This window comes from Lynx rufus, unplaced genomic scaffold (assembly GCF_022079265.1).
Source record: "Lynx rufus isolate CCGP_SWC_20201006 ecotype Redwood Valley unplaced genomic scaffold, mLynRuf1.p SCAF_29, whole genome shotgun sequence".
NCBI lineage: Eukaryota > Metazoa > Chordata > Mammalia > Carnivora > Felidae > Lynx > Lynx rufus.
The window spans coordinates 2100058-2115798 of record NW_025814844.1 but is presented as its reverse complement, the minus strand read 5'-3'; the positions used below and the strand labels follow the sequence as shown (position 1 = coordinate 2115798).

The following is a 15741-nucleotide window of genomic DNA, read 5'->3' as shown; positions in this document are numbered from 1 at the left end:
AAATAAAGTAGAGAATTGTTGCTTAATTGCTTTTATAAGTGGTTCAGGATTTATTTCTTTAAATTCCAAGTGAAATGCCTACATAGAAGGCATTTTAGAGAGGAAAGAAAGTTATTAATTGTCGATCTGAAGTCAGACACTGCATCTGAGTGATTTTAAATGACCTTAGATTTAGGGAAGGTCAGGATTGCTGGATTGTCTGCCGTAGGTACCAGTGTGTTTGGGGTGGGTAGGACTGGAGACAGATCACTTGGAGTGTGGGACAAGCTAAATAACACTGCCTGCTCCTAAGTCCTGTGATGTACTTACAGATATCTTAGACTGTTTTGCTTCCTTGTCTTCTGGAGGAATCTGATGTGTTGCTATGACCCTGACTATTCTCTGTCTGTCTATATACTGTGTTGCCAGCAGTATTTAATTTCTTTCTAAGTTTATTTATTTTGAAAGAGAGAATGAGCAGAGGAGGGGCAGGGGGTGGGGGACAGAGGATCCAAAGTGGGCTCTGTGTTGATAGCCGATGTGGGGCTTGAATTCACAAGCCGTGAGATGATGACCTGGGCTGAAGTCAGATGCTTAACTGACTGAGCCACCCAGGTGCCCCAATATTTCATTTCTCCTAAAAGAAATTAGGAACTAGTAGGTAAGAAACAGAGAATAGTATTGCCAAAGTAGCACTTGGAAGGACTGGTGTGGTACTCCTGGACAGCTTGAGTAAAAAGCTAGAGGATCAGGAGGTTTTTACATGGTCTGTAGTCATTCATCTGTACCCTGTTCAGAAGTTAACTCATGAAGGGAGGACACCAAGGTACATGGCCTACTATCTTGACTTGCTGGCTGAGTGTCCCAGTGTATGCCCTGAGCATCCTTGTGATGTTTTGAGGATTTTTCTTCTTTTAGATGTTTGCTCACCATAAAATCTACTGGTATCTTAGAAGATATAACAGATTTGAACTTCACTGTGATCCAGAATGAGGAACCGTAGATGCACTTAGGTGTCTTTGAGTAAACACGTGCCAAAGCAGGAAACCATATTTAGAGGAGAGTTGGGGCTGGAATATCACTGTTGGGCCAGATAAATATCTCTAAGCATCAGTTATCAATATCTTAATTATCAGTTATGTAGCAAAGGCTACATAGCTTTTGGCTCACTTTCCTTATCAGGCCCTACAACACAATAATTGGGTAGGTGGATGAATTTTAACATGCACGTCATGTATGTTCCTTATAGTATGTTCCTTATAATTCTTACTAGTGTTTTTTTGAATAGAAAACCTAGAGAGTCACTGCCAGAAGTCCTCGAGGTAGTGCAGCTATCCTACCCATCTCGTTCCAGATAGAAAGAATTAAGTTATAAGATTTTTTAATTTTAATTTTCTTGGTTTTATACTTTTAATTTTTCTTATCTCAAACTGTTTTTAGAGGTGTTTAGAACTGTTGAATTGGTTTTCTCAAGAGATGTAATGTCACTATTATAGTAAGTGGATATATGTTTTCAGGTAAACAGATGTAATCCCATAGCTACTTACATATAACTCAAAATAATTGAGGACCCTTAGAAATAATGGGATTTTTCCCTTCAGAAGCTTGAGAATTTTCCCCAAATTATGAACAGGACTAAAATTGTACTGTTTAGCATGACGATATGAGAAACCAAACTCTAATTTCTATTACTTTCTTTTTAGGTATTTACTTGGTCTTTGCATTTGAGAAGCAGCAGTGAGCACATATACAGTAGCCCCAGGACAGCTGTGGCCTGTCTTGTACAGATTTGCGTGATCCATCCTAGATTTGACAACTTCCTGTTTGTTTGTTTTAATTAGTCTAAATGTGCAGGACGCTGCCGGAAACTCCAGTGTATAAATTCAACATTTGCTGTCTGTGACAGATGAACTTTTGTGTGTGTATATAAGAATGAGTTGGGACCTTTGTCTTTAAAAGTCTATTTTTAAGTAATGTTCTAAGAATTCCATTTGCCTCTCTACTCTCTTAGCGCATAAAAATTATAATATGACTTGTTAAAGCTGCTGGACCCTTTCCACAGTGCTCTGATTTGTTTAATGTTTGTTTATAGTATTAAATTTATTGTAGTTGTAGAATTGATGAGGGAGCATACTGGTTTGCCGGGAGTGTGTGCTCATTTCTGTTTTGAGGTAGTGTTTTTCAAGATTAAATGGATTGTGTTCTGTACAACTGAATATGTTCAGTATACATCGCTAAAGTTACAAGTTTAAAACAAAATTGTAGATGCTCATAAAGTTATTTACCTAGAATTGTAGCCAGTTATTACATTTCACTGTAAATACTAACTGTTTGCTAATACGATCTAATTTTGGAACTGGTTGGAACGTTTTAGATGCCAGCATAAAATTGTTTTGGACTTTAGGGGCTTTATCTTAAGAATTTCCTTCCATAACAATTAATGCTTCTTGTTATCAAGAATGTATTTAGACACATTTCCCTTTCTTCATTTAACAAAAATGCCATAGCTGTTTTTCTCAAAATTTAATGAACCTGTCCCATGTGAACCTGTTGCACATTTTCCTCAGACTTACATATGAAACTGCAATAGGAGGATGTGACTAAAGGGAACTGACAAGCAGACTTCAGATTAATTCTCCCTGATGTCAGAGAGGATACTGGCACTGTGTGCTGTATAGATTTGTTACTCCCCTTCAGCCCAGAGAGGAGCAGTACCGGTTCTTCTATTACAACATTGTACTTTGCACAGTAGGGTCCAGCATCTCATTACCATTCAGAATTTGCATTTGCCATTTCAGAACCGTTACTATTTTCAGCCCTGGCTTCTTGCTTGACTCCTCTTCCAACAGACACCTAGGTGAACTGTTGTCTTTACTTTACATCACTGTTTAAAAAACTTGCCAGTGTTTAGATGTAGTGAAAAACTTACAGAGAACAAAGCAGAGCAATTGCGTATTCTTTTAAAAATCATTTATTTAATGCATAGGTCTAAAGACATTACTTTCTATAACTATCCAGAGTACTTGTTTAAAAGGTAAAGTTTCTTAATTTGTTTATATATGTAGATTATTCATGGTGTTGGAGTAACAGACCTTTTAACAAGAGAACACGGGTTACCTAATTTCTGTTCCTTGTGCAATCTGTCAACCTCCAAACTGTTACCGGTTTACAAAAATGAAGTCTTTTTGCCTTATGTGGTGGTTTGCCCTAAGTCATTTGGAGAAATAAATAATAGTACTTCTGACTGTGGTGGCTGCCATTAACTAACAAAGTTTTGGTAATGGTGCTGGGGAGGTAGGGATGGTGAGCTCTTAGTGTACATATCCAGGTTCATTTTAATTCTGGGGCAGGTACCAGAAAATGTTTTGATAGTTTGATAGAGGATGTAAAGCTTCTTTATCATTTCCTATCATCATTTTCATTTAATGGTCTTAGTTAATTCTAAGCAAGTAATAAGACGTTTTTAGCCTCCTGCTCTTTAGGATCCCACTGAAGGATGGAGTGTTTGATGGTGATACAAAGCAGAAAAGGAAGGTGGAGTCCCTGGAGCCTTCACTGAAGGGGTAGAAAGGAGCAAAGAAAACACGAGTGTATTGAGCAGATCTCTTCAGTCTGAGCAAGTAAGCTGTTGTGTGTGCAGGAGGCTTGCAGAGCCATACCAGGAAGATGCAGAGTTCTAGTGTTTCCCTTGCCCCTGAGCTCTCTTGGTCTCATGGCTGCGTCTGCTCTTCCCCCCATTCCCTGATGCGTTCCTGCTGCAGCTAAGTGTCTGGGCAGTGACTCAGGGATAACTGTTAAGAAAAGGTGTATCCTGCCCATCATCTCCCATCACCACGGTAAAAGCTGGGAGGACTTAGCACCCCTCCCCCCCACCCCCACATACCCACAGTCTGAAAGTTTGGGGATTTTCCATTCAAGACTTGTAACTTACGAAGAGGACATGGCTCTTCACTGTCAGGTCAGTGATGTGTGAGTAGTTGTGGGAGTGACTACAGGCACTCCAATTTGTCCTCCAAGGATGAAAGTGAAATGATCAAACCAGCCATTTGTGAGAGGACACAACCTAAGGATTGGGAGGATTGGTCAGGGAACATGGCTGGATTTTGGCATAACAAGAATACTCAGGTTGAAGTCTTTGGGCCTAGAATACACTAAAGGAGAGGTACTGTGTAGCCACAGTGTTCACGGAGACAAACCGACCATTTCCAGCTGCATCCAACGCGAAGGGGTCCTAACCTGTACACTATAGCCATCTGCGGGTAATGATTGCTCTTCCAGTTCCCACCAAGCCTCTGGTTCCAGTGTTACTCCCCAAAGAAATTTGACTTCTGTTAAGTAGTATGCATGATGACTCTGAAAGGTAGATTACCAGTACAGAGTTTCCTAGCCTCCCTGGTCCCCAAACTTGGAAATTGAGGAAATGTGATTGCTATTTAAATTATGATAGCATTGATAGGCCTCAGAGCAGAGGTGTACCAAGTGACGGGCTATGAGACGGTGCAATGTTGGTCAGCAGTGGAGATGCAGAAAAAGCATTGTCCACTATCGGAGGTCCAGATTTCCAGTCTCATTAGTTCTTCTGGGGATGTGTTCTTTGGCCTGTTTATTGCAACTAAGTTATTTTTTGGTAGATCTTCAAGTATCTTTCTACTGAAGATTTGGCTTCTTCTGTAGGTCTGCCTAAGAGGAAATGCCAGTGTGAATATTCTACCGACTGATTATTATTTTGCATTGTGATAAACTGACTTTTTGTTGTCTACCTCAGGCTTTGTATGTATTGTGAGCCAGTCACTGCCAACACTTCTGCATCTTCAAAGTAAAGGCCAGATCCAGAACCCAGGGCCCTAAATAAAAGTTGTACTAAAATGCCTGTGGTGTTTACTGGCCCTTTAGTCAAATAGGAAGTATAGGTATATGGAATCACCACCTCCCTAGATGCTGTTATGTCAGAACTACACACCTCATTTCTCACCCTCTGACAGAGCAACATTCCTGATTCCTTGAAGGCAGTCAGTGCAGATGCTCCTACACTTATTTGTTTATAGATATATGTGACTAGGCTGGGGGGACAGCCAGCTCTTCACCTTCTCAATTTCTCCTCTGCTCCCATGTAGCCCTGAAGCATGGGTACCTGCTCCTCACTGCAGTACTAAGCAAGTGTGGGATGCCCAAGGAATGCCCTCCTCAGTTTGGGGAGATTTTTGGGTTAACCCCAAAGCCCTCATCTCTAGATTCATCCCAAGCCATGCTTGGGGACAGCATACCTTGGATAAAGCCAGGTTGACAACTAACATTTATTGGGTCAGTTATTTTTCTAAATCTTTTATATGTGTTAATTCATTTTGATTCTAATAATGATTTGAAGTAAGCACTAATCCCTATTTTAATAATGAAACTGAGGCACAGAGAAGGTACGGATTTGCCCAAGGGAGAGCCAAGATTTGAACACCCATATTCCTCAAGTCCAGCCTGCACCCCAATCTCCAGGGGTGTTAACAAAGACCCAGATGACTTCTCACCCGTGCACTACCCACAACTTGAAATGTTAACTGGTTGGTGCTCCAACCTTTTGGTTCAAACCTTTGATATTTAAATGTTCCCTGAGAGGAGCATTTATCTGAGTAAGAGGATTTGGGGCAGAGAGAGCAGAAGAGCATTTGAGTGTCCTAGGGGAGGAGGGTAAAAAGTGAATAATCAACAGGCAGGAGGGCAAAGATCAACTTGGACTTCATATTTTGGTAGACTTGCTCCTTTAGCAACCAGCCCTGTAGCAAATCTAGTTTAGTCTGCATGTTAGGGAATGGGGGATGGTTCTTTTCCCACCCTCATCATTTGGAAGTGGCAGGAGGTGGTAGCATAAGTGTGAGAGTGTAGCCAAAGGGAGAGGTCAAGAGAAAGAATCACTTCAGTCTGAGTTGATTAAGCAGAGGCAAATCATTTTGTTTTAAAATTTTTAAGTGAAATGTAACATATACCAGTCGATTTTTCACAATTGGAACACAAATACAGTCATCACTTAAATCAACAAACTGTTACCACCAACCCAGATGGCCCCTCATGTTCCCTTCCAGGTACTACCTCCCCAAGCATAACCACTATCTGACTTCTAAGAACATAGAGTAGATTCGTCTGTTTTTGGACATCATATAAATGGAATCAAATAGTATGTATTCTCTTATATCTGGCTAATTTGCTCTACATTATGTTTGTAAGATTTTTGTTGCATGTATTTATATGTGGTTCCTTCTGTCTGTATAGTACTCCATTGTGTAAATAAACCACATATTTATCCAATGGATGTTTGGTTCATTCCCAGGTTCGGAACTATTATTGATAGTACTGCCTCAAATATTCTACTACATGAATTTTGGTACACATAGGTACTCATTTCTGCCTAGCATTGTAATTACAGGGTCCCATTATGTACATTATATTCAGTTTACTGGATACTGCCAAACAGATTTCAAAAGTTCCAATTGCCCCACACTTGGTAGTGTCAATCTTTGTCATTTTATTCTGGCAGGCATGTGGTGGTATCTCACTGTGGCTTTAGTTTTCACTGATTATTAATCAGATTTCATTTCACTTTTCATATAATTCTTGCCTTTTGATTATCCTCTTGTTAAATATCTGTTCAGGTTCTTGCCCACTTTTCTGTTCGATGGACTATCTTTTGTATTGTCTTGTGGTTTTCAAAAATATATCAATTTCGGATACATGTCATTTGTTGAATGTATTATGTTGTGAGACTATATGAAATATACATATAATACATATGAAAATAAGCTGTTAATTTTAATACAGTATACCAGTGTTCTCTTTCATAGTTGGCATATTTTGCTTAAGAAATATTTGTCTATTCTGAGATCATGAATGTGTCCTATGTTTTCTTCAAAATCTTTTTTGTTTTACCTTTTACTTTTAAATCTGAATCATACTGATTTTTTTTGTTAATAATGTGAGGTAGGGTTTAAGGTAGAAGTTTTCCTTTATGGATTTTTAGCTCTCCCAGCACCACTTCTTGATAAAAACCATCTTGTTTCCCCTATACCACTGTTTTTTTTACCTTTTTGATGTATAAGGTGATCATACATGTGTGGGTTTGTTTCTGAACTCTGTTCTGTTCCATAGGTCAGCTTATTTATCCATGCACCAATATCACACTATCTTAATTATGTCTTTGTAATAGGTCTTGATATCAATAAAAGGATACAAAGGTAGTTTTAGCTTGTTAATTAAGTTGAGCAAAGTGAAGAGTGTTACATGATGAATGCATAGAGATAGGCAAGGGTGGAAAGAAACCTAGATATTCTAAAATCAGTGGAAAGCCACAAGAGGATTATATCAGTGTGACAATCTTTTAAAAGATAGCCCTGATCAATAAAGATAGAAAAGATTTAAACAACCTTATCAATGTCATATATATTATATTATTATATATTATATTAATATAAATTAATATATTAATATAAATGTCATATTATATAAATGTCATCTATAGAACACTTAAACAATAACAAAATAGACATTGTTTTTAGGCATAAATGAAATATTATTCAGGGTAGACCATAGAACAAATGTCCATAAAATTAAAAGGATTAAAATCATACAAAACATTTTTCCTACCACAATAGAATTAGAAATCAAAGGCAGAAGGAAATTTGAGAAATCTACAAATACTTGTAATTAAACCAAAGGACTTTCTAAATAGCCCAAGGGTCAAAAAAGAAATGACAAGGAAAATCAAAATATTTTGAGCTAAATGAAAATAAAAACACATCAGGATGTGTGGGATGAAGCGAAAGCAGTACTTAGAGGGAAATGTATAGCTATAAAAACCTATATTGGGATAGAAAAAATAAAAAGGATATCTCTAGTCAATAACCTAAGATTCCACTTAAGAAGCTAGAGGGGCATAGGCACTGGGGAAGAATAAGCATATTAAACCCAAAGCAAAAAGAAAGAAGGAAATAAGAATGAAAAAGAAATAGAAGACAGAAACAATAGAGAAAATCAAAATAAAAAATTGATTCTTTGAAAAGATCAACAAAATTGACAAACTGTTAGCTAGATGATGAAAAAAAGATAACAGCAAAATGAATGAAAGACGAACTCACTATCCAAAAAAAAAAAAAAAAAAGGATTGTAAAGGAATAATACGAACAATTTTCTGTTAAGGAACAATTTGTATTCAGACAAAAAGGACCGAAAATACTGAAACTGACTTAAAAAAATAGGGAATCTGAATAGTAAAAAAAAAATCGAATAAGTACTTAAAAATCTGTCCACAAAGAGAAACTCAGGCCCAGATGGCTTTACTGGTGATTTCTGTGAAAAATATTTAAGGAAGAAACAATACCAATCCTTCATAAACTCTTCTACAAAGTAGAGAAGGAGGGAGTATTTCCCATCTCCTTCTATGAGACTCTGATACCAAAGCCAGGAAAAGACATCACAAGTAAAGAAAACCAGTATCTCATGAATATAATTCCAAAAATCTCCAACAAAACACTAGCCAACAGAATCCAGCAGCATATAAAAAAGATTATATACCACAATTAGGTAGGATTTATTCCAGTAATGCAAAGGTGGTTTAACATCTGAAAATAAAGTTAATATCACTCACCATATTAATAAAAGGAAAAACCACATGATCACTGCAATAGACAAAGTGTTTTATAAAAATCTGACATCTCTCATGATAAAACTCAACAAACCTGGAATAGAAGGGAACCTCTTCAGCCTGATCAAAGGCATCTGCAAAAACCAACAGCTAACATCATACTTAATAAAGACAGATAAAATCAGGAATAAGACAAAGATATTCACTCTCACCACTTCTATTTAATGTTATACAGGAGGTTGTAACCAGTGTAATCAAGCAAGGAAAAGAAGCGAAAGACACCCACATTGAAAAAGAATGAGTGAAACAGTCTTTTATTTGCACACAACTATATATAGAAAATTCTAAAATATTCACACCCATAAAAAATTGTAGGTTCAGCAGTTACATGATACAAGATCAATATACAAAAAGTAGGTTGTCTTCCTATGTACTATCAATGAACAATTCAAAAATGGGATTAAGAAAAAATTCAGGGGGCGCCTGGGTGGCGCAGTTGGTTAAGCGTCCGACTTCAGCCAGGTCACGATCTCGTGGTCCGTGAGTTCGAGCCCCGCGTCGGGCTCTGGGCTGATGGCTCAGAGCCTGGAGCCTGTTTCGGATTCTGTGTCTCCCTCTCTCTCTGCCCCTCCCCCGTTCATGCTCTGTCTCTGTCCCAAAAATAAATAAAAAACGTTGAGAAAAAAAAAAAAATTCAGTTCACAAATAAAATACTCAGGAATAAGTTTAGCAAACAAAAACCCTAAGGTTTGTACATCGAAAATTTCAAGATATTGCTGAGAAAAATTAAAGACCTAAGGAAAGAGGCATTTCAAGTTCATATATTGAGATACTCAATATTGTTAGGATCACAACTTACCCCCAAATGGTCTATAGATTCAATGCAATCCCCATAGAAATTTCAGTAAGCTTTCTTCGCAGAAATTGACAAACTGATCCTAAAATTTATATATTACTGCAAAGGACCCAGCAGCAAATTTTTAAAAGAACAAAGTGAGAGGACTTAACACTTCTTGATTTCAAAATTTGCTATAAATATATAGTAATTAAGACAGTGTGGCATGAGCATAGACATACAGATCAATGGGAGAGAATGTAGAGTACAAAAATAAACTCATATTTAAGTCCATTGATTTTCAAGAGAGATGCCACAATATATAGGGAAAGGGTAGTCTTCTTGACAAATGGTGATGGTGCAATTTTGACCCTTATCTTACACCATATGCAAAAATTAACTCAAAATGGATTCAAGACCTAATTTAAGAACTGAAACTATAACACTTTTAGAAGAAAACATAGGGAAAAGTCCTCATGACCCTGGGTTAGTCAAAGATTTCTTAGATATGATACCAAACTCATTCATCCAGTAAAACATGATTGATAAATTGGACTTTATCAAAATTTAAAATTTTGTGCATTAAAAGACACTGGTTAAAGAAATTAATAGTCTACAGAATGGGAAAAATATTTGCAAATCATATTTGTGGCAAATGACTTGTATCCAGAATATACAAAGAACTCTTAAAACTCAATGAGGCAAACAATCCAGTTTACAAATCGGCAAAGTATTTGAACAGAGGTTTACAAAAGAAGACATACAAATGGCTAAAAAGCACAGGAAAAAAATCATCATCATTAGTCATTCGGAAATCCAGTTTAAAACCATAACACAGTACCACTTTTCATCCTCTAGAATGGCATAACCAAAATGAACAGACAAGTGTTGGGGAGGACATGGTGAAGAGAGAGCCCTCATATGTTGCTCCTGAGAATGCAAAGCAGCATAGCCACTTTGGAAAGCAGCTTGACATTTTCGTAAAATGTTAGACATAAATTTACCATATGACCCATAAAATCTACTCCTAGGGGTCTACCCAAGAAAAATGAAAACATATGTCCACACATAAGACTTGTATGTCAGTGTTCACAGCATTATTCATAGCAGCTCAAATGTGGAAGCAATCCACATATCTATCAACTGTGAACAGATAAACAAAACGTGGTGTATCCTTACAATGGAATATTCAGCAATAAAAAGGAATGAACTTCTTATACATGATACAATATGAATGAACCTCAAAAACTGTATGCTGAATGAAAGAGGTCAGATTCAGAAGAGTATATATTGTGTGATTCTATGCATATGAAATGGCCTTTGAAAAGGCAAGTGCATGGACAGAGGTCAGCAAAAATTTTCTGTAAAGGGCAATGCAGTAAATATTTTAGGCTTTGTCAGCCATACAGTCTCTCTTTTAACGAAGCTCTGCAGTTGTTGGGAGAAAGCTGTGGTATACTGTAATGTAAATGAATGGGCACGGTTTGTGTTTCCAAGAAACTATTTACAAAAACAGGCCACAGGCTAGATCTGGCCCGTGATAGTAGTTTGTAGACCCCTACTATGGAGGCAGGAAGTAGATTAATGTTTGTTTGGGGCTGGGAGATGAAATCTGTGAGTAACTGAAAAGGGGCAAGAGGGATATTTGGGATAAGATAGGGATCTGCAAACTACTGTTAAAAATTTTTAAAGGAATATGCAGCACAGACCGTATGGGCCCATAAAGCCTAAAATATTTACAACAGCCTGGACAATGTGGAGTGATTGGTTGTATGACTAGATTACTCTGGAAGTAAAAGACTTGGTTCCTGTTAATAAGAAGTTTATAATGTGTACTAGAAAATGTAAAAAAAAATATGAAGGTAAAATTTCCGGAAATCTAGAAGTATACCTCTAACCACAGAGATTTGAGTGGATAAGGTTGTATATTGTTCTGACATCAAACCTAGAAGATGACCAACAAAGTCATTTTTGTGAGAGTTCTTTGCAAACACTGCTAGAACAGAAAGCACTCCTATTCTTTTCTGCCTCACCTTTACTCCAACTGCTCTATGAAAACAACCAATCCACACAAAACTGAAGTTGCTCTTCCTGCTTGTGAGATTGAGGAAGATAAAAGTACATTTTAATGACTTTTAACAGTGATTTCCTACCACAGATTGTTGCAATTTCTTTAATTATCCAGGGCTAAACTGGCATGCTAACAGGAGATATTTCCTATAACATTTACCTTTGTGTTATTAATGCAACAAATGGTCTTCGTTAGCAATTGTCTGAAGCTTTAAATTTCCTTATATTTCATCCATAAACGTTGGCAGTGAATCCCCACACTTAAAGTGAACAGAAGCATTAGCAAGAGACTGAAACCCCTTCTCTTTGGGTTTCTAGTGGCTGAGGTTCCTTAGCTGGGAATTCCTTCCAACTCTCCAGTAGGGTATAATCCAGACTTCTCTACACCCTATGGGTGCCCAATAAGTAATGTAGACATGTAAACTTATTGTATCCTGTGGCAGCCTTTTCCTGCATCTTCCTCCTCATCCTGCACTCCATTTACTTGTCTTCCTTCCAACAAAAAACTACTTTTGGGACATCCCTTTCAAGGAGATACAGAGAAAAATTTTGTGGTTTAGCGGATAACTATGCATTGTCTATATAGCACACTCTTCTAGGTTATTAGATCCTAACTCCATTCATTGTAACTCTATAAATGATGGTAACTGAAGGATATGCACATTATGCCTTGTTTGGTGAAGACCACCTTTCTGCTCCCTTTCCCCCCACCTCACACATACACTGTAAAAACCATTTTTGGTCCCTACCTGCAGATTGGATTGGATCATGTCACCTTGTCCAAATTGTTAATCATTATCCAGTTTTTAATTCTTCCAGTTTCTGTCAGTATCTGGCTACAACCCTCCAAACAAATCATTGGTTCCAACTTTCCTCCTTCCCTCCTGACTCTGACTGCCCAGCTCCTAGGCCACCTCATAATCCTTACGCCAGGATCTGGGGGCCCCTGTGAGCTTAAGGAATGCAAAATTCTGTGACAATAGGCAGCTGAGATGAGAGGCAACAGTGAGAAGTAAACCCTGAGAGGCTGAACATACAAAGGACAGCAGACCATAGATGACCACAGAACTCTGACCCACTCCCTCTGCAGTAGCCAGCCCTTTAAGCCATGACCTCTACAGCCATGGCTCAGAACAGCCAGGACTTGGTCAGTGACTCTCAGCTTCCCTATCTTTGTTCCTACCTCCATTTATGACCAACCAGAGAAAGCCAAATATGCTCCCCCAACCAATCATGATTGGCCTGCTTCCAACAGGCTGCTCCAGCTTCCTAACACCACCAACTTCCAAACTGGATTATCCTTTTTTTTTTTAAACTTTCTCCCTCCTCTGGCTGCTCATGAGTGTGTCAGAGGCCCGTAGTGGTGCTGACTCCCTTGCTCCAGCAAGTTCTGAGTAGATAGCTTCTACTTATTCTTGTGGCGGGGGCTTTCATTTATTTCCATAGATCCCAGAGAACAACTATGAACTGGAAGGGAAGTTACTAACTTCACACATTATTTGAGATGTCTCTTGAACCATACTTGTTCAAAGGCTGAAGAAAAGGTTTCAGCTCCAACATGTGAAGAACTTGGACCCTCCTGCTTTCCTCTTTAAGAACTTTTGTGATTATATAGAGCCCACTGGATAATAAGGATAATCTTCCCACCTCCAGATCCTTAATCACATCTGCCAAGCACCTTGCCACAGGTTCTGGAGATGAGGATGTAGACATCTTTGGGGGCAGGTGGCATTAGTTATTCTGTCCACCACAGACATGTGACCCAATGCTGGTTGATGAAATACAGGGGAGTCTATTTAGGGGTTTCTGAGAAAGGTTTTAGTCCCTAATAAAAAGTCATAAGACTGTCCCTTGTCTCTGACATTTTGGAACAAACTGATGTGATACCCATCTTGCAACCATGAGGGAACAAGCCTAAGCACAAAAACAGAAGACAAAAGGAGCCTGGATCCATGAAAACAATTTTGAGTAGCTCAGTTAACCTTGACTGGAACCAGCTACCACAGGACATCTTGTTTTATGAGTTCTCTTATGGGATGGGGACAAGATTGAAATTTTATATAGGAGTAGACACTATTAATATATATTGAGTCTTAATATACATGGAGTCAAGATATATCCCTCTTTAAATATAAAAAAGGGCAGTGAGAAAGTTTTTAAATTTGGTGTGAGGTATGGGTCAGTGAAAGAGCCTAAAATTAAGAGAGATTAAGACCCAGGGCAAGATAGAGACCTATTGAGAGGTCTATTTGCCAGACTGGATTTACAGAAGAGTTGTTCAAGAAGACCAGTATGTCTCCTAATTTAACTCGTGATCTGGGACCTATTAGGAACATGAAAGTTCTAGTGAAGGCCTTTTCAAAGAGCACAGCATTGTTTTTGAGAAGTGAAATGTGTGTCTTGGTTACTATTAGTAATGTCTGTAACTCTGAAAGGAATAAGGAGTGTCCTGGCAAAGCTTAGTATTGTGGCCTTAGTACATGTAAAGACATATGCCATTTTGATTTATAATTTTGTGTATCTGTGAGGTAAGAGATTCCCAGGTTCTTTACCCTGAAGGGGACAACTTTTAGGTAATGACCCAGCAGTTTATAATAAATGTGAAGATGGGGACACTTGTTGGCTGGGGCATCTGGTACTAAGATGACTGCCTGAAGTTTGGTCTAGTGTGTTGTTTTGGAGTCCTGTCCTTATTATGGACATCCTGGCTGAGGAGAACATAGCACATTCTGCTGGTGGTTAGCACTGTCACTTGTATGGTTCATGAACTCCCATTGTTGTTCACTCAGTTAATCCCAAGGGATGCCCTAGGTAGCTGAGGAGTCTGGGGAATGGGTGACTCCTCTAGAAAGACACTGAGGACAGGGAAGACCACCCCCTCCTGCACATGGAATATGCCAGAGGGGCCATGTTTAGCTCCATCCTATCTCAAGGAGACCTCAGTTGCTGTGCTGTTTCCATGACCCAAAGCACAATGGGCAACAAAATGGAGAGTCACAGGCTCAGGGTCTATGAGAGTCCCTATTTTCAGGAAAGTCCAGTATGTAGATATTTGTAGTTTTAAGAGTAGAACATGAGGTCAAGAGGGGCAGTTTCTTGAATTAAATGCCCTTGGACAATTTTGGCCAGTTAAGTGAACTTGAGACTCCAGGAGACTGGAAAAGAAGTTGCCAGAGCCTCAAGAGTGAAGGGTTTTGAGGGCACTAATAGGAGTGTCTGTTGATTTTAATTTGAAGTAAAATTTGTAAATGAGGAAGTGTTGCCACCAGAACCCCAAAGAATGAATGAATATTAGAGTTGTGCAACTGTAATGAGTGTGTCAAATGGTCTTGGAGGAGGAAGTCCTCAATGTAATGTCATACCTGTGCTCCTGGAGAAAGGTGCATGCAATGAATACCTTGTCTGCGAAGGTTGTGTGCAGTGGTGGAGACACTAAGGTGTCCCATGGGTAGAGAAAGGTGTATTGTATCCCTTCAGAGACAAAGACAAATTGCAGCTAAGAGGCTGTTGAAACAGGTATTGAACACAATATATTAACCAAATCCATAAGAGCAAAATATTGATAGGTTGTTGATTGGACAAAATCAGTAATTTTAATAATATTGGCTATTGGGAATGGGGCTTTAAGAACTGGGAACCACAGCATTCAGGTTGTAGTTGTCCCATGAGCCACAATTTATTTTTTCTAGGTTTAACAATAGGCACAGGGTGCCTGGGTGGCTCAGTCAGTTAAGCCTTCAACTTTTGATTTCCACACAGGTCACGATCTCACAAGATTGTGAGAGAGAGCCCTCATTGGGCTTTGCGCTGACAGCTCAGAGACTGCTCGGGTTCTCTCCCTGTCTCTATGCCCCTCCCCTTCTCATGCTTTCTCTCTCAAAATGAATAAATAAACATTTAAAACAAACCAAAAGAAAAAAAAAAACAACAGGCACAATTGGGCTGTCACACAGAGAAGTGGTGGAGATGATCACCCCTTTATTAATGATTAAGGATCAAGGATTAAATGTTAGTATTTGAAGGCTTTGTTTTCTCAAACAATTCCTTTACGTTGGGTCATATTAACTATTTTAACTTAAGGGGAGCAGTAATCCATTCTATAAATGTGGGAAATTTAGGCAAGGCTGTTAAGTGAGGTATACCTATTTTTTCTCTATTTTGCATTGGCTACTTTCCTAAGATTATATGTGATACAAAATTTAAATTTTGTGGGATTCACAGGTGTAATTTGAGC

At 38.5% G+C, this 15741-nt stretch overlaps 1 protein-coding gene across 1 annotated transcript in view; it reads left to right on the top strand.

The window, feature by feature from the left end:
* RNMT (RNA guanine-7 methyltransferase) overlaps positions 1 to 6273 on the top strand; it is a 35256-nt gene extending 28983 nt beyond the window's left edge. Inside the window, exon 11 of the mRNA XM_047090272.1 lies at positions 1683 to 6273. Within this exon, the coding sequence (XP_046946228.1) occupies positions 1683 to 1720 (38 nt within the window). The 3' untranslated portion in view covers positions 1721 to 6273. The remainder of the gene's footprint in view (positions 1 to 1682) is intronic.
* The last annotated feature ends 9468 nt before the right edge of the window (positions 6274 to 15741 follow it).